Here is a 26,683-nt window from a genome sequence, read left to right as displayed (position 1 = left end):
ATTTTATTAATGAAAATATTTAATTTTAATTTAGTTTATAATTTATTTTGTAGATCATTTGTGGCTCTTGAAAAGCAAGGAAATCAAAGGAAGTGTGGTAATTTTAAAAGAAAATAACAAGAAAATGGCACTTTTCTTAGGCCCAAGGAGGTCTGCCGAAGCCCAGGCCCACGAAGCCTCTCCTCCCTACCAGCCGTACGGCCCAGTATCCCCAGCTGCCCCAGCCTTCACGTGTTGCCCCTGCCTCCTGAAGCTCTCCCAGCCAAGCATCACATGATGCATCTCAATAGTCAGCTGTCAACCGCCTGGCACACCAAGCTTCAGCCTTCATTCAGCCACCGTGGGCCTGCCTCTCCACCAGGCCCGAGTCCCACATACCAACCCGCCTAGCCCAACTCTAAGCTGCCTTCAGCAGCTCCCAACTCCACAAGCCCAGAAGCTCCATGGCCCAAACCGCCCCAAGACAACCAAGCTGCCAATACAGCCACCAAAAGGCCAAAAAGTCATATTTTTCTTCCCAATATTTTTGTTTTCTTTTCACTCAAATATCAATTCACTCTTCCCTATTTTTTCTTACCTAAATAAACATTCCTAATTCATTTTTTTACCCTAGTTTTTCATTAATCTTCCATCCAACCAAACATTTCATCTTTCCAATACCCTTACACTTACTCTATTTATCCTACCACTTCCCAACACAATTAAATTAATCAATTTATTTATTTTAATTTGATTAATTTAATCTCCATATTTTTCCTATAAATAGAGTCTTGTAAGACCATTTGAGGAGCTTTTCTTCATCTTTTCAACCTCTTCTACACTTCATACTTTTCTCTCTTCTTTTCACTATTTTCTCTCTACCATTTTCATCTTTTGAAGAGCATGTCAAGTATGTTATTTTGTAATTTTTATTTCAATCTAGTTATGAGCTTCTAATCTTTTTCAAGATTATTAAGATAATGATGAAGCAAAATGTAACTAGATAGTATTTTTTATTGTATGTTGATTTCCCATTTGTGCAACATTGTTTATGGATTTTTCTATCAAAGATATGCATTTTTCATCTATTATTGATTGTTAAAGCATATTACACTTAGTTCTTCATTATGCAAAAAAGATGATATTCTTTGATTAAATGTTTTTCATTAAATTGTTCACATCTAATTCTTAGAGCACAAGTATCATATTTTGCCCAAACATAATCTCTTTGATTTTTTGTAGTTTTATTAGGTTGTAACACAACTAATGCTTAGAAATTATATCTTATATAAGTGAAGAAAAATCCTACCTTTTTTAAAGTAACTTGTGCTTGAATAGAAAATGTATTTTGAAAAAAAAATATAGTGTGATTTATTTCAACTATATCTAAACTTGGGAATCAATACACTTATAAATACTATTGAACTTGCATTTTTTGGATTCTAATATCTTAATAATCTTATTTTACATATCTCATTTGAAAACCATTTTTCTATTTAATCTTAAATCCTTTTATTACTTGTCTTTTATTTTTCTAAAACAAAATCTCATCAAATATTTGGAACTAGGTTAGAATCTTCTTGCTTTGTTTGAAATAGTTTCTTTTAATGTTAGTCAACTCCCATGGGTTCGACCTCGTACTTACATGAACATTATATTCTGAAACGATTCGTGAACTTGCGAGTATAAATATTAAAACACCCTCTTTTGGGTTCAACAGTCGTCGAGACGCCGGCATCCCCTTCGATGGAGATCATCCCAGAGTGGGGATCCCGCGCAGATGCCAGCCTGCAACGCCATCAGTTGATGGCCATCATCGACCCTCTTAGTTCTTGTCGCTTCTTCTTTGAAGCATTTGATGTAGGCCTTGAGGGTCTCGAACGACCCTTGCTTCATATTGGCTAGGGCGTTGACCTCAAAGCTCACCTTCCGGACCCCTATAAACTATCTTCGGAAGGCGGATGACAACTGTTGCCACGTCTGAATGGACCCAGGTCGGAGTTTCTTAAACCATTCATTTGCTGGTCCTGACAGGGTGAGGGGGAACATGTGACATTTTGCATCGTCGGAGACATGATACACCGACATTAGCCTGTTAAATTTGGACAAATGGTCAGTGGGATCCCAACCACCGTCATAAGCTGGTATGGATGGCATCTTGAATCCTAGAGGTAGTGGGGCTTCGACGAGGTGAGGGGCACATGGCTCCACCTCCTCATCTTCCGAGTCAGACTCGTGGCCTTGTCGCCTGGCCATTCGAAGCATTATTAGCTTCAGACTCTCTAATTCGGCTCGGAGAGGGTCGTGATCCTTATTGATGCTCTGCGTCGGGAAATCCTGTCTCCAAGCGTTGAGATTGTCTCAGAGATCTGACGGGCCTCTACCAGCAAGCTCACGTACTCTGGCCTTATTGCACCTCCGAGCATTGAGGTTGTCTCGTAGGTCGGCTTGTCCTCGGAACACGCCGTTATCTTCCGAGCGGGCCACCTCTGTTTCTCCATCGGACTCATTTTCGTTTACCGAAATGCTGATGCCCTGTTTCCGATTCTGTAGGGCATTTCTCGGTCGATTATTTATGTGAGGTTGGTTGGGTCCCGAAAGGATACCAGCTCCTGGCCTCGTGCGGTCCGTGTGAGTGCGTCGGGGCAGAGGGCCCCAAGCTCCATGGGCGATGTCTGCCTGGCGGTGTCCTCGGGCCCTTGTCTCATTACCCTTATCAGTCTTCTGCGGTGCCGGGTGGCCCTCGGGCTCTTGACGAACCCTCTTATGCTTCGAATCAGGGGCATCATTGGCCTTCCTTTTACCACGGTCTTGTAGTGGTACTAAGGCTCTAACTCTTGCTGGGTGCCCGTCGGGCACCCCAGCTGGCAGATCCCGCGCCTCCGCAGCCGGGTGCTCAGGAGGCACCTCATCTATGTCGACAGGTGGCACTCCAACAGGGTGCACAGGTGGCACACCTGTTGGGTGCCCAGCTGGTGCATTTCCATGGGGTCCACTCGCAACCCTTAGGCTGTAAGAGTAGCCTTCATGGAAAGTACCATCTCCTGAAGAGCAGCGATGTTACCCTCTTGAACGTCAAGCTTCTGTTGTTGGTTAGCCACCTGCTCGCAGAGCACCACCACTTATGGCATCTCCTCTGCCTCCCTGGGCTGAGGATATTCATCCTCATAATACTCCTGGTCGACGTCATTATCCTCACCGTCAAACTCAACATACTCATCATAGTCTTCCGCCATCTCAGGTACGTCCTGAGGTGGTTGCCTACTGGGCTCTCCTTCGTCAACTCCGGTGGGAGGGGAACTTCATATGTAACGTTCCTTCGCGTAGTCACCATGATTGTGGGTGTTTCAAATGCTTTCTTCAAGCTCTCAATGAAAGCACCAAAATGTTGACTGTCTTTTTCGCAATCAACGTTTATAAAAGAGGTTAAAGAAATAGCTATATGAACACAAGTTTTTACGTGGTTCAAGTTATAAAAGAACCCTAGTCCACGAGTCTTTTGTATGAGGGAGATTGCAAGCTTTTACAGTATCTTCTCAGACAGTGTTTAGATTGCTCTGAGTACAAGTATTTCTCTCAACAAAAAATCCAAACCCTTAACAATGAGATTCCCAACCCTATTTATAAAGGCTGGGGCCATTAATGTTAATCATCAGTCTTTTTTTACATATTCTTCCTATAAATGGGGGATTAATACCTATCAATGCATTGGGCCGCATTGAATAGAGATCACGGCCCAAGCAAGATTTGTGGGCCCACTGCAATAAGATAATCACTTTATGGGGAACATGCCCCTGGTAGTGTCATGGCATGCTGTACGTATTTCCGTGTCAGGTCGCGTAGTGGGAGTGCGAGTTGTCGAATTGTACCATTAGTAACGTTGTAGGCAAATCGCCCAAAAAGGTTGTCAGGTCTTCCTCTGAGGCAGCTAGCCTGCATTGGCTGCCACCTGGCTTATTCCTAAGATTCTGAGGACTAGGTCCTCGGCTTGGAACATAGCTGGGGGCAAGGAAAAGACGTAGACTATCAAGTATCCTCAGGAGGTAACCTTACGAAGATAGTCATGTCTCTCAGGACATGGCCCAGGAAAGAGGTCGACGCCTTCTTACTACCCGGGGAAGGCAACTTCCAACCGTTGGATCGATCCCTGAGGACATATCTTTTTGGGTGTCGTCTCACGAAAAAGAGGCGCGTGTCCTTGGGTGGAAACACAGACAACAACCTTTATTGCACATTTTTAATAAAGAAAAGTACTAGAAATGATACATAGTGTAGAGCCATGAATGTGGGGAATTGAACTCCACCTTATCTTTAACAATTAATGAATTCACCACCAATCCAAGTACATTTTTTTGTTTAAATTATAGTTTGAGATATTTTTATATATTTTTCAACAATACTTTACACAAAATTATATCAAAGATAATTATTATAATTTAAATACTTACTAATAAATACTAACAAAATTAACTCACAAATCTTAAAACAAATTCATATAATTATAAACATTGAGAAAAATAATAGACTTTTATTATCATTTTAATTTATATATAATTTACAAATAAAAATTTATTATCATTATTAATGTCAAAATATGAGACTTTTTATCCTGTCGTGCTTTCGGGCTAGCTTGTTTGTGCTTTCGGGTCGTATCTTCAGGCTTGTCGTGTCGTGCTCGTGCCTGTTTTGTGTTGTGTTAAAAAATCCAGCTCGTATTTACAGCTCCAACTCAATGTACCAATTCAAACATGCAATTTTTTCCTTGGAATATTCATTTGATATATCATAACATAAGAATAACTGTAGTCCTTCTACTCATTTTCCTTAATGGTTATTAGTTTTTATCTAAACCTTTACATCTTCTACTTCTTTTTTCCCCAAAAAAATTCATGTTTCCTTCTTAAAAAACACAAGATTGGAATTAGATCAATGAACAGCTTCCTATTTATTAAGAAGTGGACTAGTCAAATAAGTTGAAAATATAATTAAACTTTGCCAAAAATCTGAGCTAAATGAAAGTTGAGACATGAAAAGAAAAAAAGGTTCAGTTGCTAATTATTATGGTACAACTGTCTCATGACATTGAGACAAACAATTCTTACTTTCTCCCACAATCTCTTCTCCATATGGCATTGAGATATAGCAATATGCTACTAGAAAACACCCATCAAAAGCACTAAGAGGGAAGAAACTAGCACCACTAGAATGCTACAATATGAGTTACTTAACCGGCTTGCATAAGAACCAGAAGGAGGAGGAGGACTTCGAGTTGTACCAGCATCAGTTGCATTTTCCTTTGAGCAAGTGTACTTACAACGGCTAGGACGAACAACCCGGTGGACACCATTGCTGGCTAGAATGAAGACATCTTTGCTGTTATCTTCCCCAAATGAGAAAATGTATCCCAAATTTGGGAGTGTGCTCCCTGGGACAGTCCCACATTCTATAGGACTGTCTGCTGAACAACTGAAAGGAATTTTGCTGGTGTTGAAGGTCCCACTGTTATCTGGGTTTTCATCAGCTGCCCATATGGCGCCTGAATACAAATCTCCATACAAGTACCTGAAAATTGGATTCATACATTGCTATGGATCAAAACGTATTGCAAAGAATGTTGTTACACATTAATTTTGAGGAAAAAGATCACTGTTCTAAGGCCACCTGTGTATTCATATTTTCTTTTTCTTACTTGGGAAGTAATGATTTGGTTTTAATCTTCACTGGTCATATGTTAATAATCATAATCAGTAGGTTATTATGACCTTGTGATAATATCTATCTTTACTTAGCAAGTTGAAGTTTATAAGTTGTGCATCTTCCTAGTTTCACTTTGTATACAGAAAACAAACACCAGTCCATATGTTCTTTGAAGCCTTAGAGAAGTAAGAATATACAAGAAAGAGCAATTTACCTTCAAATAAGTTAAAAAGAAACAAGAGAGACACCAAGAAGAAAGAGCTATTTACCTTCCATACATGCATGGATCACTCTTAGACCGATAGACATATCCTCCAATTATTGAAGCTGATCCTTCGTTTTTGTTAGTTTCAGAATGGTTGTATCCCAATACTGGGAAAATAGGGTGAATGGATTTTACGGATGTATTTCCACCAGGGGATTTTGGAGGATTGTAAGGGTAAGGACCCTCAAAAAGACGCCAACCATAGTTTCCACCCTTTGTGATGACATCTACTTCTTCATATGTATCCTGTGGATGATAGTGTTAGAAAGAGTGTCAAAACATGGTATCTGAACACGAGCAAATTTTCAGCAATCAGGACAAAATAATTATTGCTTTTAATAGTTCTAACCTGCCCAACATCAGCGCATATGAAGTAAGAAGGATTTTCTGAATCAAAACTGCAGCGCCAAGGGTTTCTCATTCCTAAAGCCCAAATTTCTGGCTGTAAATCTTTATCTTCATTGAAAGGGTTATCCTTAGGGGCAGAGTAATTACCCCATAGACCAAGTTTATCAATTTCTGCAGCACCTGATAAAAATAAAAAATAAATCACTTTCATGAGAAAGAAATAGTAACTACTCAAGTACATTAGCTTCCTAACATAATGCTTAACCAGGGGAGGAATAAGTTAGCATAGAACATGGTTTGAAAACTAAAAGTATTCTTTTTTACTTGTTTTCTTCATTTTCCATTCACACAAAATGAGTGGTTCTTGAATAACCAGTTGCTGCTACTCACTTGGTATGTTGTCAACATCAAGCCTCATGATTTTTCCAAGTAATGACTTCTTGTTTTGAGAGAAATTGTAAGGATCACCTACACCCCCACCATCTCCCATCATGAAGTACAAATATCCATCTTCTGGACCAAAGAGAATTTGACCTCCATGGTGAGATGTAAAGGGAAGGCCCATGGTAAATATCCTTCTCACTTCAACTGGTTTAGCACTTTTTGTCTGGAAAAGGACATAAGATTTACTTGAAATGGTTAATGAGATAATGAAGCTATTGAACATTTTATGAGCAAATATAGAGCTGTACCAAGGAAGGCTGGGATGAAGTGCCATTTGCTGTATACTCTGCTATAACGGTTTGATATTGACATGGCTGAGCATCATCATCACTACCTATTTTCGAAGGATCACAATTGACATCTGAATTACATGAGCATCTTCCTGTACATCCTGGCCACTTAACCTTATCACAGTTGAACGAGGCAAAGAATCGGCCATTTTGTGCGAAGTTCGGATGAAAAGCCATACCCATCATTCCAAATTCTGTATCAAAATGAACTTCATCAGTTAGATCTAAAAAAGGACTTGATTCATCAAACTCCATTGTCTCTCCTGATCCTTCTTCTGGAATGATTGCCAACCAAACCTTCCCTTGTTGACTAGAAAAGAATGCCCGGTTAGAACCATCAGGATGAGCAACCATATTGAGATAAGATCCATTGCCAATTTTCTCAAGGCACAAGCCACCTGGGGGTGTAGGGGTTTGAGAATTCTTTAGAGTAACAGGTTCACCATTAAAACACACTGATTCATCAGAAGAAGGTCCACCGAATGCACTGCAGAAATCAGCTTTTGATTGCCAGACATCAGTCAATTTGGTAATATTGGATTTGTCTGGTAATCCAGATTGAACTTGTAATGGAGGGGCAAATGGGGAGTTCAATATGGATACATTTTGACAGGTATCCCACAAGTTAGAGCAAAAATTATTCACTGCTTGGCTAGACTGAGAGGAATTTGCTGAAACAGTGGAGTTGCAAAGAAGAGGAACAGGCCAGGTTTCAGAATTAGTCACATACAGCTCACCCGAAAAAGGATCACATTTCTACATAACCAAAAAAATAAACACATGGTAAAAGTTTAACAAATTGTATCAAAATTGATACATAAAACAAAAGAATAGAGAAGAATTTTAAGGGGAGTTAGATGCTTCTCGGCATAGTTCATGGTAACATTAAGTGGGCTCCAGGCTCCAGCAATAGCAAGCAAGAACTATAAACATAATTCGATTTCCTTATGAAATCCAAATCTATCAATTGTCTATGCAATTCTATATCTAAACATACAAGTATTCAAGTAAAAAGATAGATAAACAATGAAACCAGATTACATTAAGGAATGATTAGACAACATAAATCTTTCAATTCTAGCCGCTAGGGGCAACAAGATTATTTCAGAATACAGGCTTAGCTTTATAAGCTTCCACAACAAAGTACCAAAATATATCATAAAGCTTTATTAAAGACAAGGGAAAGCAAGAGTCTCACCGAACAGAGTACTGATTTTACAAGAGAACCACAGCCAAGATCAGAGATGTTCATTGTTTGAAATTGTTTCTGTAATTGTAGATCTTCTTTGGAGTCGCAGCATGATGTCTCATTGTAAGGACAAAACTTCAGTGGCGTACTTAGAGTAAATGGTGCCCCTATATTAATTAGACCAGTATTAGAAAATTTAACAAGCAGCACAGAAATTAAAAACAACAAACTTCAAAGGGAAAAAAGAAAAAAGAAAGCAAAAGAAGAAGCACCCACGTGAATTAATGCATAGAGGAAGTGAAATGGAAAGATTAAACAGCAGCAACAAGACAAAAAGTAGCCCAGCAGTGGCCAAAACGGTTCCCATCACAACCTGAAAATGGAGAGAAGCTGTGCACTCTGCTAGAACATGCCTTCTCTTAATCTACCTCAGGGGAGCCCAATGAAAGAGAAGATTATTTGAACATTCTTCTTGTTAAAGTACCATTTATCTTTCAGTATTGGTCTCCGCTATTGGCCCCCTTGCACATTCATACTAATATTAAAACCATTTTGTCCATCATCATCCAGAAGGAGATCATTGTCAAATCTCTCTCTCTCTTTTCACCTATTTATCAGTACCCCACTTGAAATCTTCGAACAATAATTATTGGCTCTTTCTATCTGACTTTTAGCTCCCAAAAAAATATTATGCTTTCAACTATTTTTTTCTCTCCCTCTCACTCTCACAAAGTCGCAACCTTCATTAATTTAATGACAGTATGACCAAAATTATTGAACTCAAGAATTTAAGACTGAGACACCCTTTGCAGCAGCTAACAAATGGTTGACTTTGCTGAAAAAGAAACAATGGAAGTGGTTGAGAAGACCCAACTCCTTTAGCCTTTGAAAACCAACTTGTATAGATCTTGGTTGGACTTTGTTCAATGTGCCCTCCTTATTAATTGACTGTGTGGGTTAGATTCAGTGCTTTCAAACCAGCACGAAAATCAAAACGGCATGTAAAAACTAGTGTTAAAGCCCCACTTGCATGTACCACTAAAATCTAATACTAAAAAGGCCTTCAATGGCAATGATATCCATCCATTACAGAAGATAAAAACAAAGATATGATGTGTAATATGCACTACATTTGGATTTATATATATATATATATATTTTTTTTTCTGTTGAGAAAGTATCTTTATAGTAAACAAGTAAAAGAAGGAAAAGATTGTCTGCTCATGGATTTCTTCTGGATAAATATAAAAAGGTCATGCCTAGTGCCCACATGCTTATCATCAATGCATATAAGGATTAAATAATAAGTGGGTCAATGTGTTATACCATTATTTTGCATAAAAGAGTAGGCCGTTTGCCTGTAACTTGCTGACCATATAGGACAGAAAATGAACACAGCATCTTCTTGGTTAGATATGTTCCACAACTTCTGCTTTATGAAAATGTAGAAAAATGAGGGATGCTACATTTTGTTTTTATTTACACGTGGAAGACTTACCATTTGGAAAGACAACTTTATTTTTTAATTAACCAAAAAGGGCACATTATAACACTTAATTTACATAACCTACCACCTATATATACTTATATTTTCAATAGTGTCTTTCACTCTAAGCTTTTATATTTTTGAAGAAGAGGAAAAACAATGGCATAAATTAGAGCACAAAAATTACAAATATTCTATCAATTTTAAGATAATAAATATTATTTCTTCACTTTATGTATGTTATTTAGTGTTTATTCTGTTATCATTTTTATTAAAAAAAAAAAAAGAAAAAAAAGGATTTTATTTCAATGTTTCTATGTAAAAATGAGAAAAAAAAACAAGCTACAAAATAAAGAAACGCACATGACTTCATTAAGTGTGATTATTGCTACCTTAAGATATTATTTATTTTCTTTAGTGTTTTTCTTACTCTAAGTTATTTTTTTTCTTCCTGTTTGGATGTGGAAATTAGGGAAAATAAGCTATATCATAAAGAACAACTCCATAGCTTCAATATTTTATAAAGTTCCTACCAATCTTAAGGAAATGACGATTATCTCTTAATCTATTTTGTTTAGAAACTACATTTACATTCTGTTTTTATTCCAGTTGCATGATATTTTTGTAAATAATATTATTGCTATGGCATTGTGTATTGATTTATTTTTAGCTCTTTATTTTTTGTTGTTGGATTCAATAACTATGAAATTAGGTTTTGAGTAGAAAACAATAATTCCTTATTTATTTTAATAGGAAATATGGATTTAAATTTTGGTTTGGATGCATACTTGGATGGGAACAAAAATGATACTGAATGAATGGTTGATAGAACATTGAATAAAGAAAGTGAAAAAATTGTAGAACCATAAATGGGTATGGAGTTTGATTCACACAATGATACACATTCTTTTTTTTTTAAATTGTAACGCTCTGGATAACCAAAACCAATACACTATGTGTTTAAAATAGTGCAAGACTTGCTAATTAAGTCATTTAAATGAAAATGTGATCCTAAAGTCATAAACAAGTTAGGGTTAAAAGATTTTGGCCATAAACAGACAATTTCTCATTAAAACAAATATTTGGTACATGGGATCCCAAAAACAGGGTTTAAAGGATAGATTTACAAAATTCCAAAAGTTATATACAATCAAGGCCACTCTAATGGCAAAATACACGTTTTAGGTTTCTGTTCCTATACAATCCCTCGACCGTGGCAGACGAGCAGCTGACAATGTACACCTCGCCCCCAGAGCTCTCCAACTCATGGTTGAACCATCTTACCATTTCCTTTATCTGTACCACGTAGCACCCGTGAGCCGAGGTCCAACAAGAAAACCATAATATCATAGCATAATCCATAGCGATAATCAAATAATTCACAAGACATTAATCAGATATTCAACAAGTCATAGCAGACACATAACTAGTGATGACAATCAACAAATCATTAATCTATCATCTAGGTATTCAACAAGCCATATTCATCAGATTAACAACAGTAAACATATCATAATCATCATACAATACTCAAGGTACCCTCTATTTAACCCACTGACTCCGGCTCGCTTAAGGCGAGCTCAGTGATTATTTAGCTAACCCCAGCTCTCAGTGGTCGAGTCGCGTCCTGTGCGCAAAGTATCAGCTCCGACTCTCTTAGGCCGCTTATTACATGCTCACATGGCATATTATAATCATACAACATTTGTATTCAAATATAGGGAATCTCAGTCCCAACACAACCACGCAAAGGGTGCAATTTTCTTACCTTTATTTTCGAGCGGAGATAATAGAACGGTCTTGAACACGATCCTCAGTCGTGAGCCTTGGCGATAAACCTAGTCACAAGGGCCAATGAGTAACCATCAACTTCCAACCAAAATAAAATACCTAGGAGACAGAAACTAGCCTCCAGGACCTCCATTTCTACTAAACCAGGTAGTAGAAATTGTCTCGAGCGCCTAGGTTCGAACCCCCGAACCCAACAATTCTCGAAACAATTTAAGGCTATAAACCACAGGCGGGTCGCGACTTGGCTTAGTGGGTCACGACTTACCCCCAAGTTAGAGAGCAAGCACCCCAGCCAAAAGGGGAGGCGGGCCACGACTTGGCCTGGTGGGTCGCAGCGCGCCCCCTTCGACCCCAGAAATTATGGGTTTTCCTCCTCCTCCTCCTTCCCAGCCAAGAACACCAAATTGAACCCAGAATTTTCCCTATCTATTCCCCCCAATTTAACACTAAACTAACCACAAATTCAAAACTAAATTACACTTTTACATCAAAACCTTAGTTATAATACCAACATCACTATCTCAATTCCACCAGAATCAAACACTCCAAAAGTCTAGACTAATTCTACTCAAGAACATAGAATTTACCTAAATAAACTCATCAAAACTCAGAGATTAAGACTAGAGCTCTTACCTCAAATTGGAGCTCAATTTCCCAGCTGAATCCTTGCCCCAATTCAGCTTAATTTCTGGAATTCTCTTCTGTTTTCTAGCTCCAATTCCCAACTGATTCCTCTCCAAAACCTTCAAAGATCACCAGCCCAAATTCTAACTTATGCTCCTTTGTTCCTTAGCTTCAAACCTCAACAAGGGGAGAGTGAGAGAGAGGGAGTACGTGAGAGATGAGAGAGAGTGAGCTGAGAGAGTTTTTCTTTTCTTTCTTTCCTTGAATTATTCTACAGTTTTCTATTTTGTTCTAATAAAATTATGAGCATAACACTTAAACAAAAGACCTTTTTGCCCCTCTAACCTTATCAATCTTTCAAGGGTGCCTAAAGGGTATTTAGTCGTTTTGTCCCCAGTTCCCTCTAATTCCTCAAGTGTTCCTAACATTTACCAATTGATTTTGTCATCCAATTAACTTCCAACTACTTACCCAATGTCCAACAATTCCCAAATTATTCTCCAAATTTCCCAAAAATACCCCCAGGCTCCCCCGAGTCGTGTATTAATCCCCGCTATGACTATTTACCAATCCGCTCACTAGGACTGTCTCGAGCCATATGCTGCAAATATATCCACATAATAATGTGCTCTCAACAATTTATCACATATAATTACATTTATGCCCTCAACGGGCCAAAATTACAAATATGCCCTTAAAAGCTAAACAGGGCCCACATGCATATTTAATACTCATAAACATGCATTTAATCATATCCGTATAATCATATAATCATGCATGCCACAAAATCATGCATTTAATCATTTATTCACATATATACCAATTATGCCCTCCCGGCACACTAATCAAGGCCCTTAAGCCTTATTAGTAATTTTGGATCGTTACAGAAATACTCCAAGTCTATTGGATTTGGTATCTCAATAATGCATAGTCATCGGTCAAATACTTCAAGAGAATTTATTGAAGTAAGATTTGCTTGCACAAGATATGGGGTGAAAAGAAAATCTAATGCTAGTAATCAACATGCATGTTTACAGACAGGTTGTAAAGCCATATTGCATGTAAAAGGAAGGTTTGATGGAAAATGGTATGTCCACAATTTCATCAATGAACATAACCATTAACTTTTTCCAAGTCAAGCTCATTATTTTCCATGTCATAGACTCATTACCTCATCCGATAAATATGACATTGATGCTTTACATTCGGTTGGAGTAAGCACAAGCAAAATTTATGCTACAATGGCCAAACGACATGGTGGATATGAAAATGTTGGACACATGGAAAAGGATATTAGAAATCACTTGGATAAAGAAAGACGGTTAGCACTTGAGCAAGGTGATGCTAAAGCAATGCTTGAGCACTTTGTAACGCCCTACTACCCAGGGACCATTACGTTGTGCATTTTCAACAGTGCTAAACTCGCTAATTGAATCATTTGGCCATAATCGTGTAACTAGGTATGATTAACAATTTAGGGTTAAATTTTTTGGTTAAGATACAACGTTTCACTAAAACGTTTACTATATACATTGGGATCCAAAAATATAATTTAAAGGTTAATTACAATAAAATATTTACAACCAGCCGACCTAAGCGGCAAAATAGGGTTTAACCCTAGTTCATCTTTAAACCATCAGCCATGGCGGTCGAGCAGCCGCATATGTACACATCGTCACCTAAGATCTCTAACTCAAGGATGGTACAACTTTCTTTTGCCTTTACCTGCACCACATAGCACCCGTGAGCCGAAGCTCAGCAAGAAAACTCAATATGCTCATGAATAGTAATAACATGTTACTAAATCATAATAGGCATGCCTAGCAATAATAGCCTTATTCATGCATGCAAATAAGTCCAAATAATGATTGTGGGCCCTGCCCTTTGTATGGATGACTTATGGGCCCTACCCTTTGTATGGATGACTATCAAGTCATAATGAAAATAGATGGCCAATGTGTCCGTCTAAAATAAGTGACTCAAATAAGTGACAATTAAGTCACGCACTAGTGCTCCGCACCATAATCAGATGAGTGAATATCACTTTATGATTTTGGTAATCATACTGGGCTTGTGGCCCTAATCATATGAGTGATTAACACTTTGAGATTCTGGTAATCATGCTGGGGTTTGTAGCCCTAATCAGATGAGTGATTAACACTTTGAGATTCTAGTAATCATGTTGGGGCTTGTAGCCATAATCATATGAGTGAGTCACACTTTGGGCTCCGCACCCTAATCAGATAAGTGACTGATGAGTGAGTCACGAACTTGGGCTCAGCACCCATAGCCATGTGATGTTGCAGTCACCTGAGCCTTTTAGACCTGGCTCTAAGTAACTAGATTTTGACTAGACAAGCGCTTTTAATTTTCATCGAACTTGAGGTCGATCAAGCATTAATGTTCATGATGATTCATTCAATGCTTATGTTGATTAGATCTAATCATTTCGACTTGTGTTGAACACATCAATTTCGTTCTTGACTCTTAAGCCAATACCATACGACTCGTGCTGATTTCTGACTCGTGGATCAGTGCCATACACAAGTAAGCAATGCAACCAAGCATATATCATATGTCAAATATCCAAATGAAGGGCATTCAGCATGCTTACTTAACAATCACTAGCATAATGATGATCATGCACATTTACAAAGACTCAAGCTCTGATCAATTCCATATTCAATATTCATGTCATGCCTTAATCACATGTATCTTATGCATCACATGCATCACATACTGAGTGCAGTTTTCTTACTTTTGGTCCAAGAACAGGTTACCAATAAGCAAGCCACAAGCATGATCCTGACTCCAAGCCCCTAGCGATGACCTAGTCACAGCCATAAACGGTGTTTCAATGAGTTCAAGTTCCAAAACCCAATCCCGGGACCAATCCCTCACTCTCGGGACCTCCAATCCCACCAAACAGGGTGGTGAGATCATCCCCCGAGCCCTCAGGTCAAAACCCCAAAAAGTACAAAAAAAACCACATTCTAAAGGCTATGTAGCGCTACAACGCTACAAACAAACCTAACTCCCCCAAATCAGAGCAACTAGCGCTCTAGCGCTACCACCTTAGCGCTACAGCGCCAAACTAGAAATCTGGGTTCTCAGCTTCGTGTTCTTCGAGCTTCAAAGCTCCAAATCTGACCCCAACCTATCCAAATCTCAAAATTAAAGTTCCCAAACATCCTAATCTCCCAAAACCAATAAAACCCAAGCTTCAATTCATCCAAAAACTCATCAAAACATAAAATCCAATCAAATCTTAAAAACTTAGAACTTAAAACTTGAATTACCTCTGATTAAGCAGTTTCCCAACCAAATCCTCAGACTAATAAGCTTCTAATCTTCCCTAGAATCACTATGCCTCGATCATCGCTTGAATCCGAGTCCTAGAACTCAAGTTTCCTTTGAAAAGGCGATCGGGTGTCGAAAATAGAACTTTGAGGGAGAGAGAACGTACTGAACGTTCTTTTATAATTCTAACAAGCTACTACAAGCGTAAGTAGCCTCAAGCAAATCCTAATGCTCGGGCACCCGAAAATGCCCTCGGGGGTAAAATAGTCAAAACTCCCTGAATTCCCCCCTGATCTTACTAACTCCCAATTTATCATCAAATATTATTTCCCATTACCCAATATCATAGTAATGTGCTAAATACCCCTTGATTCTTTTCGAGCCAAATATAAATCCCGTTGTGACTTTCCCACTAGCTTACCTCCTAGGATCGTCTTGTGCTGAGTAACTCTAGCATAACCAAACAATAATGAAGCACTACACACATGCCACATATATGCCAAATATGCCCAAAATGGCCAAACTATGAAAATTTCCCAATTAAACAAAAATGGGTTCACATGCATATTTAATAAACCTAAACATGCATATAATCATTTCATTGCATAATAAATCAATTATGGCCCTCACGGCCTCCTAATCAAGGCCCTAAGCCTTATTAGAAAATTTGAGTCATTACAACTATCCCCTCCTTACAAAAATTTTGTCCTCGAAATTTATTTGAACAGCTCGGAATATAAATTATGCATAACTGATTCCAGTTCCCAGGTCACTCCCTCGACCTCACTATTTTTGTATCATACCTTAGCTAAAGGTATAGGTTTGCTTCTCGGAACCTTGTTCTTTTTGTTAAAATCTGAACAGACTTTTCCTTACAGGATAACTTAGCTTCAATCCCCAGATTCTCAACTCAACACATGAGTCTCTTCTATCCCATGTCCTCAACATGGAAATATAAAATACATTGCATACAGCCGATAGTGCTAAAACTAAGGTCAATCCAAAGGCAAACTAACTGGTCATATCCAGGATTTCAAACGGTCCTACCAATCTAGGGCTCAACTTGCCCTTATCTCCTCACCCCTTTCCATGGTGATACTCTAAGGAAGATACAGTCTTCCACTTGGAACTCCATGTTCTTGCATTTCAAATCAACATAACTTTTCCATTTACTCTGAGAAGTGAGCATCCAAGCTCTAACCTTTTCAAAAACCTCAATAATCCCCTGAACTACCTCAGGATCCAGATATAACATCTCACCCATCTCATAAGATGCCCTTCCAATTACTGGATAACTCTCTCTGAGTTACCATCAGTCTGAGGATAATAAACTATATTAAATTCCAAATGTATACTCATTGCCTTCTGCAATCTTCCTCAAGACTTGGAAGTAAAAACAGGTTCCTCATCTAATAAGATAGACTTCGAATTCCATGAGGGCGTACTACCTCTCTCACATAGAGATCTATATACTGATCAACTGTATTACTCGTCCTTACTAGAGCTAACTTAACAATACTGGTCCATAATGACCTAAACCAAATCACACTATCCCACTATCCTGGGCAACCCCATTGCGAAACTTATCGCGATGTTTCCTTATTTCCATGATGGAATGCACAAAGTCCATAATGACCTTACTGGTTTCCATTACTCTGATTTGACCTGCTAACAGGTTAAGAGCTTCATCATGCATTCCATTACGCCCCTCTCCATCCCAAGCCATTACTATAAAGATTTCATATTCTGGTACATCTTCATGATGCCTGGATGAAGAAAATAAGAGGGTAATATGGGATTCATCCAAAATCTCCCATTTAATCCCAGTGTCCATCGAATCCCGAGTCCAATCCCTTTACCACAATAAACTCATACCTGACACTGCATAATCCTTAGCTAATCTAGCTAAGACATTCCCCTCAATCTTCCTATTTGTGGTTCACTTAACCATTTTCCCTTTGATCCTCTCTGAAAGAGTAAACTCAAGTGTACAATTGGCCACCTGGCCCACCAGTAACTCTGCTCTAATTCTGGTCATACTCCTCAAATAACATGATGCATAGGCAATCACTTTTCCTTGTCACTGAGGTGTCATAACAACCTACAAACTGGTTATGATCTGTAAGAAGACTCAGTACTCTTTCCCAAAACACATGTAATATCCTGCCCGTCCAAGGAAACTCCTGCCCCTAAGGCGTTCCTTGACCTTGGCAAATCTCCGCAAAGAATATACCCGAATAGCGTCGATCAAGACGATCACAAATCCAATTTAGATAATCCTTGAATACCCTATTCATCTAATCCATCAAAACAACTCAGCACTCTTAGTGCCTTTATCCGATATAAAAACAATCTTCTGTTTATCCTTCTCCTTGATCTTTAGCCGGTACTCACCAGATCAAAGATCCTCCTTGGAGAATACCATCTCACTCAATAATTGAGCCTTTAGTTCTTATAGTTCTGCCGAAGCCGTACCATACAGTACCCTGGACCTAATTCCATTCCTGGCACCAATCTAATCACCATTCTATCTCTTTGTATGAAAGTAATCCTGACAAATCTCCTGGAAGCACATCCAGAAACTCACAGACTAATCCAGTCTATCCTGATCCCATGGCACAACCTAAGTGGTATCCACCACACTAGTTAAGAGTTCTATGCACCCTCCTGCAATAGATCTCTAGCTCTAAATACAGATGTCATAAGCATACAAAATCCATGCACAGTGCCAACACAACAAGGGTTTCCCACCGTCAAACTTAAGGATTACTATCCTTTCCTTACAAACTATCATTGCCTCATACTTGGTTAACCAATCCATATTCAGAATCATACTGAAGTCAGTCATAACCAACCCTATCAAGTCAACTGATGAGTCCTCTCTCCACCATAATCTAACTCATCACGAAATAACCATGCAATATGCATAACAAATCTATGCTCTCTAGATGCAACAAATAAAGAACAACATGGCACCCAAACTAGTCAGCATAATACAAAAATCAGAACTAGAAAGCTGACCTGCCACCACTGAGGAACTAGTCTCAGTCTCTGAACCTGACTGCATCGGAATGAACACTCGAGCTAGAGTCGAGCTATCCACCCCCTTTTGCTCATCTATCTCTCGACTTGGGCAATCCCTCTTGAAATGCCCAACCATTCCACATAAGAAACATGTCTTTGGTCGGCATCCCTTCAAATGACGCCTCTTGCACCGAGCGCATATTGGGAAAAATCTCCAATCCTTGTTCTTGCTCGCTCCAATAAACAGAGGTGTCACTACTTGAGTGCTACGCTCTCCAACACCCACTTTCTCAATCTGATTTCCTGTACACTCAATAGCAAGAGCCTTCCCTACCACCTGAGCGTAGGTAGAGATTTCATGCACTAAGGCAACTTTAAGGCCCTAAGCTACTCTGGGATTCAATCCCTGGATAAACCTTTCCTTCCGAGCTACATCCGTGGGTACCATATCAAAAGCAAACTTGGCCAACTCATCGAATCTGTAAATATACTCGGTTACTGTTGCATTTCCCTGAACGAGGTTTAGAAACTCATTCATGTTAGCAGTATTGACAGCATCACAATAATACCTTTCATTGAACAGCTGCCTAAATTCTTTCCAGTCCATCACAACTATGTCTCGTGTCTGGGATACTACTTCCCACCATGTCCGAGCATCATCCCGCAATACATATGTAGCACAGATCACCCTATCGTGACCTACCACCCCCATACTGTTGAGAATGGAACTGATCATGCTCATCTATTGCTCAGCTCTGAATGGATCTAGGCCTCCCTCAAAGACTGGAGGGTAATATTCCTAGAACCTTCCCCAGAGAAATTCCCATCTGTTCTCAACCATAGGCTGAGCCAATACTGGTGCCACTTCTGGCATAGCAAAGGAAGAGGTGTTCCCTGACAAATTTTGCTGCTGCTTCAAACACCTAATCTCTTCCTCTTGTCTCTACAATCTTGATTGCACATCTGTAAACAGCTGCTGGAAATTATGAGGGGTACGTGAAGAACCCAAACCCTGGTTGTAATTTCCAGCCTCTGTATATCCATCACCAAGTCTCATTATCTGTCTTGGATACATACCTTCTTATTGAATATGTAGTTAATAACTTGACCCATTAAACATGATGAGCATATTCAAGAGCCTTCCCCACTAGAACAATCATACCATACTACAACCACAAACCACTGCAGTGCTAAAAACATGCCCATAGCATTCGTTCATCAATTCATAACCCCTGCTCTTCCAACATTCACACCATGCCTCCAACTCCAGCATGCAAATATCATATATATATAATCACGGACCAGGTAATCATATAATCATATTAATAGTAAAGAGTCAGTCTCTATCAGAATCTCATGCTCCCTAATACAATATGCAGGTAAAGCATTTACATTCTATTTAAGCAGTTAAACACATAACCACATAAATAGTTACCATACCCTGAGTGAAGTTATCTTTAGTGACGAGTGTACATGCCCAGCTTGTCTTCAGGAACCCTTAACCTTGGCTCGCTCTGATACCAAGTTGTAACGCCCTACTACCCAAGGACCGTTATGGTGTGCATTTTAAATAGTGTTAAACTCGCTAATCGAGTCATTTGGCTATAATCGTGTAACTACGTATGATTAGCGGTTTAGGGTTAAAAATTTTGGTTAAGATACAACGTTTCACTAAAACGTTACTGTATAAATTATGATCCCAAAAATATAATTTAAAGGTTAATTACAATAAAATATTTACAACCAGCCGACCTAAGCGGCAAAATAGGGTTTAACCCTAGTTCTTCTTTAAACCATCGGTCGTGGTGGTCGAGTAGTCGCATATGTACACATCGTCACCTAAGCTCTCCAACTCATGGTCCAGCTTTCTTTTGCCTTTACCTGCACCATATAGCACCCGTGAGCCGAAGCTCAGCAAGAAAACTCAATATCCTCATGAACAGTAATAACATGTTACTAAATCATAATAGGCATGCCTAGAAATAATAACTATATTCATGCATGCAAATAAGTCCAAATAATGATTGTGGGCCCTGCCCTTTATATGGATGACTTATGGGCCCTGCCCTTTGTATGGATGATTTATGGGCCCTGCCCTTTGTATGGATGACTATCAAGTCATAATGAAAATAGATGGCCAATGTGTCCATCTAAAATAAGTGACAATTAAGTCACGCACTAGGGCTCCGCACCCTAATCAGATGAGTGAATATCACTTTATGATTTTGGTAATCATACTGGGCTTGTGGCCCTAATCAGATGAGTGATTAACACTTTGAGATTCTGGTAATCATGCTGGGGCTTGTAGCCCTAATCAGATGAGTGATTAATGTTAGGAGTATGTCCTAAAAGCATGTAAAAGACATTTATTATTTCGATGAATAAATAAATACAATGGTTTATTATTTTTATATTTAGATTATTAAATTATTGTTTGAACAATTTTGTAAGTATCACAAAAATTCCATATTCATTATTGAGGATGTGATCTTGTATTAGTTTGAGAGAATTAAGATCACATGAATGAATAAAAATAGTCAACAACAACAAATTGAAGTTATGGAATTCTTTAATTGGGGTTGTAAGTACGGTTTGCTGAGTATCATGATGATATAAATAATCTAGATTCGGATTATTGATGTGGTAAGGCATCTCGGTAAATGTGCTTTATATAATATGATTATATATGACATGGACCGATATGAATAAAAGTCTTTATCCAAAAACCATTTAATAATAAAAACTTGTAATTCATATCATAATTGATGATCATTTATAGATCAACCTAAATCCTGAGTGTTCATGAACTCCTGTACATGTTTATTAAATCTTTTTATTCATTCGTTAAGGTCTCTTCATAGAATGAGGCTAATGACTTTTGTTTTGGAGATTTAATATCATGGATGGCTGGGAACATGTATCAACAATACGAAATCTAATCTTTCCTAACGGATCGTATATTAGTTCCCTTAAGGGTTAATTCTGTAACTGAATGATTTTGAGCTCAAATCTATAATTAGATTATTGATTAATTCTTCACTAGTGAATTAATGGTACTTAAGGAATAAGAAGTAAATTAGAAAGGTAAAATGGTAATTGTTCCATTCTAATTTATGAACTAATTAATTAGTGGGTTGAACTATTGTAAGATAGTTATATCAATGGACAGCTTAGAATAAGATTTCTGTAAAAGTATATCTATAACATAAAGAGTGCAATTCTGAATTTAAAGTGGAGAAATATCAGAATTAATAAATTAACTATTATAATTAAAGAGTTTAATTATTTAGTTACCATTTATTGGAGCTTAATGTTATAGGTCCATGGTCCCCGAAATGACTCAAACAAACACTGACAAAGGTAAATACAAAAATGGGCAAAATGACTTATTTGGTAAGTAAAATATTTTTCTATGCACTAAACATACTTATTGTATAATTATGTGTAATTAATTAATTGAGAATTAATTAATTATTTGATTTAACAAAAATATAATTAATTTATTTTTGGGATTTTTGGTATTTAAATAATAAGAAAAAAATATGGAAAAATCACATGCCTTCCTTGGCATGTGGTACACGTGTAGCACAGTGCTCAGTCACTGTGCTACATGCATAAGAAGCTCTTGTTAGTTTCTTGGTTCCACAATTTTAGTTATTTAAATATTAAATAAATAATGAGATATTATAATATGATTAAAATATTATTATTTAATCAGAATCTTAATACCTGATTAGTTATTTTCAAATTGTTTAAAATATCTAATATTTTATTTTTAATATATTGGATATATTAAATATAGGATATCAGTTTTTCAGAACGATACTTTTCAGGGATAGAAAATATATTGTGAAATCTCTCTAAGAGAAAGAGAACAGTGATACAAGCATATGTCACTGTTCTTCACAAACTTAGGTCCAAACTTTATCAGATCTCATGTGTTGAGAACATCTGATAAATAGATTTTGCCTATTATTTTTGTATAGCGTGCCCACTCTCGTTCTTTGTGTGCTGAGAACATTTCAAAAGATCTTGGTGTGAGATCTAAATGATTTTTGCCATACAAATAGATAGCAGCAAGGAATGACTTGAGGTAATTTTCTATTCGTATCTTTGATTCAATATATATATGTATGTGAAGAAGTAGATCTAAAAATCTTGTGGGGTTAAATTAACAATTTTGATTGTATTTTTGCTGCGTATAATCTCTGATTTGATCTATAAAAACCAACAATTAACACTTTGAGATTCTGGTAATCATCTTGGGGCTTGTAGCCCTAATCATATGAGTGAGTCATACTTTGGGCTCCGCACCCTAATCAGATAAGTGACTGATGAGTGAGTCACGAACTTGAGCTCAACACCCATAGCCATGTGATGTTGCAGTCACCTGAGCCTTTTGGCCATGGCTCTATGTAACTAGCCTTTAGACTATACAAGCGCTTTTAATTTTCATCGAACTTGAGGTCGGTCAAGGGTTAATGTTCATGATCATTCATTCAATGCTTATGTTGATTAGATGTAATAATTTCGGCTTGTGTTGAACACATCAATGTCGTTCTTGACTCTTAAGCCAATACCATACGACTCGTGTCGATTTCTGACTCATGGGTCAGTGCCATACACAAGTAAGCAATGCAACCAGGCATATATCATATGTCAAATATCCAAATGTACGGCATTCAACATGCTTACTTAACAATCACTAGCATAATGATGATCATGCCCATTTACAGAGACTTAAGCTCTGATCAATTCCATATTCAATATTCATGTCATGCCCTAATCACATGTATCTCATTCATCACATGCATCACATACTCGGTGCAGTTTTCTTACCTTTGGTCCAAGCACAGGTTACCAATAAACGAACCACAAGCACGATTCTGATTCCAAGCCCCTAGCGATGACCTAGTCACAACCATAAACGGTGCTTCAATGAGTTCAATTTCCAAAACCCAATCTGTAACACCCCACGTCACTATGGCTGCTTCCTGGCCCTACAAACAAACACGAGTCTTTCCAGCGTGCTTTTTCCTCACTCGCACGCTTCTTGGGAAAACTTCCTAGGAGGTCACCCACCCTGAGATTACTCCAGGTCAAGCACGCTTAACTTTGGAGTTCTCAAGTGATGGGCTACCAAAAAAAAGATGCATCTTGTTGATATAGGTAGTACCCATCAATCCATTTAAGCCCTCTTCAACTGTGTAGTACCATACCTACATAGTCTTAGAATCATCACACTTGACCTTCCCTAGGTGGTGTGGGATTGCACAGATTTACCCAATCTTTCCCCTCACGGATCACGGGATACTGACTGTCACAATCACCCCCCTTAGGGGTCCGACGTCCCCGTCGGCCACACTTCCGGCTGGGTCAAGGCTCTGATACCATTTGTAACGCCCCACGTCACTATGGCTGCTTCTTGGAAAGACCCGTGTTGGTTTGTAGGGCCAGTCATCATTCCAAGAAGCATTGATGTGGGGCGTTACACAATCCCAACACCAATCCCGCGCTCTCGCGGGACCTCCAGTCCCATCAAACAGGGTGGTGAAATCATCCCCTGAGCCCTCAGGTCCAAACCCCAAAAAGTACCAAAAAAACCACATTTTGAAGACTATGTAGCACTACAGCGCTACCTTTGGGCGCTACAGCACTACAAACAGACCTAACTTCCCCAAACCAGAGCACCTAGCACTGTAGCGCTACCACCCTAGCGTTACAGCGCCCAAACCAGAAATCTAGGTTCTCAACTTCGTGTTCTTCGAGCTTCAAAGCTCCAAATCTGACCCCAACCTATTGAAATCTCAATATTAAAGTTCCAAAACATCCTAATCTCCCAAAACCAATAAAACCCAAGCTTCAATTCATCCAAAAACTCATCAAAACATAAAATCCAATCAAATCTTAAAAACTTTAAAAACTTAGAACTTAAAACTTGAATTACCTCCGATTAAGTTGTTTCCCAGCTAAATCCTCCAGCTAATAAGCTTCTAATCTTCCCTAGAATCACTATGCCTCGATCCTCGCTTGAACATGAGTCCTAGAACTCAAGTTTCCTTCGAAAAGGCGATCGAGTGTCGAAAATGGAACTTTGAGGGAGAGAGAACAAACTGAACGTTCTTTTATAATTCTAACAGGTTACTTCAAGCTTAAGTAGCCTCAAGTAAATCCTAATGCTCGGGGTCCCGAAAACGCCCTCGGGGGTAAAATAGTCAAAACTCCCTGAATTTCCCCCTGATCTTACTAACTCACAATTTATCATCAAATATTTATTACCATCACCCAATATCACAGTAATGTGCTAAATACCCTTTGACTCACTCCGATTCAAGTATAAATCTCGTTGTCACTTTCCCATAGCTTACCTCCTAGGATCGTCTCATGTTGAGTAACCCTAGCATAACCAAATAATAATGAAGCACCACACAAATGCCACATATATGCCAAATATTCCCAAAATGGCCAAAATATGAAAATTTCCCAATTAAATAGAAATGGGTTCACGTGCATATTTAATACACCTAACACATGTATATAATCATTTAATTGCATTATAAATCAATTATGGCCCTCCCGGCCTCCTAATCAAGGCTCTAAGCCTTATTAGGAAATTCGGGTCATTACACACTTTATGCGTATGCAAGAAGAAAATCCAAATTTCTTCTATGCCATGGATTTGGATGAAGAACAACGTCTTAAAAATGTATTTTGGGTAAATGCTAAAAGTTGTGATGATTATAAATTTTTTGGAGATGTTGTCTCATTTGATACAACTTATATTACAAACAAGTACAAAATTCCATTTGCTCCATTTATTGGAGTGAATAATCATTTTCAATCTATAATACTTGGATGTGTGTTGCTTGTGAATGAAACTACATCAACATTTGTTTGGTTAATGCAAACATGGCTTAGAGCAATGGGTGGAAAAGCTCCATGCGCTATTTTAACTAATCAAGACAAAGCTATGAAAGCTGCAATTAAGATTGTTTTCCCAAATTCAAAGCATCATTTTTGTTTGTGGCATATATTAAAGAAGATTCCTGAAAAGATTGGGCATGTTGTAAAAGAAAATGCAAATTTCATGAAGGTATTCAATTACTGTGTTTACAAGTCATGGACTGAGGAAGACTTTGAAAAGAGTTGGAAGAATATGATTGAAACATTTCAACTTGAAGATCATGAATGGCTTGCAACCTTGTTTGAAGACCTCGTGTATTTGATACCAACTTATGTGAGAGATGCTTTTTTTGTTGGAATGTCTACAACTCAACGATCTGAAAGTATAAATTCTTTCTTTGATAAATATGTGAGCAAGAAAACTTCATTAAAAGATTTCGTTGATCAATACAAGGTGGCTTTCCAAGATAGGCATGAAAAAGAAGTTTATGCTGATTTTAATACATGGCATAAAAACACAACTTTAAAATCCCCATCACCATTTGAGAAACAAATGTCAACAGTCTATACACATGAAGTTTTTAAGAAGTTTCAAATTGAGGTTATGGGTGCATCTGCTTGTTTTTCAATGAAATAAATTGATGATGATATCTTGAAAACTTTTAAAGTTCAAGACTTTGCTAGAAATGAAAATTTCATAGTAAATTGGGATTCAACGTCAACAACTATAACTTGTTTATGTCGCATGTTCAAGTACTGCGGATTTCTTTGTCGGCATGTAATTTGTTTTCTTCAAGGCCTTGGCATTTTCAATGTGCCACCACATTACATAATGAAACGATGGTGCAAGGATGTAAGAATTTTATACTCAATTGTACAAATTCCAAAAGATTTACAATCCAAGAAGCAACGATTTGATGAATTATACAATGATGCAATCAAATTGAGTGAAGAAGGGTCAATGTCTTTGAAGAGTTTCAACATTGCATATTATGCTTTGAAGGGTACACTAAAGAAATGTGTTATGGAGAATCATTCATTAAAAAACTCCATAAATTCCAACTTGAAGTCTCATGATCTTAACAAAGAAAGCATTGATAGCAATCTCATGCATGATATTTCACTAAAAGATCCACCAATGTCAAATACTAAAAGTGCTCCAAAAAGGTTGAAAAGTGGAATCGAGAAAAAAATGCAAGAGAGGCCAATCTAAAAAAGGTATGATAACTGTTTCGATAAATATAAATTCTATGACACCTTAACTTTTTTTCATACTAATTTATGTGAGTTTTATTATATTAAAGGCATTGAAGACTACCTATTTACCGACATTTTCGGAAACT

At 37.9% G+C, this 26,683-nt stretch overlaps 1 protein-coding gene and 1 pseudogene across 1 annotated transcript; one reads left to right on the top strand and one right to left on the bottom strand.

The window, feature by feature from the left end:
* Nucleotides 1–5,012: 5,012 nt before the first annotated feature.
* On the bottom strand, nucleotides 5,013–9,338 carry LOC133830394 (HIPL1 protein-like). Its single transcript, XM_062260367.1, has 7 exons — nucleotides 8,489–9,338; nucleotides 8,222–8,379; nucleotides 6,982–7,779; nucleotides 6,680–6,896; nucleotides 6,291–6,469; nucleotides 5,946–6,187; nucleotides 5,013–5,541 (listed from the first exon to the last, which is right to left on the bottom strand). The coding sequence occupies exons 1-7, from the start codon at nucleotides 8,577–8,579 to the stop codon at nucleotides 5,133–5,135; spliced, it is 2,094 nt and encodes a 697-aa protein (XP_062116351.1). The 5' UTR covers nucleotides 8,580–9,338; the 3' UTR covers nucleotides 5,013–5,132.
* Nucleotides 9,035–25,977, top strand: LOC133832148 (protein FAR-RED IMPAIRED RESPONSE 1-like; annotated as a pseudogene).
* The last annotated feature ends 706 nt before the right edge of the window (nucleotides 25,978–26,683 follow it).

The sequence above is a fragment of the Humulus lupulus genome, chromosome 4 (genome assembly GCF_963169125.1).
Source record: "Humulus lupulus chromosome 4, drHumLupu1.1, whole genome shotgun sequence".
Taxonomy (NCBI): domain Eukaryota; kingdom Viridiplantae; phylum Streptophyta; class Magnoliopsida; order Rosales; family Cannabaceae; genus Humulus; species Humulus lupulus.
Note: the sequence above shows the minus strand (reverse complement) of the source record. Positions and strands in the feature narration are given on the sequence as shown.

What these genes read in the sequence shown, in the direction of transcription:
- LOC133830394 (XM_062260367.1), bottom strand. Translation starts at nt 8,579, where the DNA reads ATGGGAACCGTTTTGGCCACTGCTGGGCTACTTTTTGTCTTGTTGCTG. An exon ending in TAAAATCAGTACTCTGTTCG is followed by an intron (nt 7,780 to 8,221) that starts GTGAGACTCTTG and finishes TTGGTTATGTAG; the next exon opens with AAATGTGATCCTTTTTCGGG. An exon ending in GATCCATGCATGTATGGAAG is followed by an intron (nt 5,542 to 5,945) that starts GTAAATAGCTCT and finishes TCCAATTTTCAG; the next exon opens with GTACTTGTATGGAGATTTGT.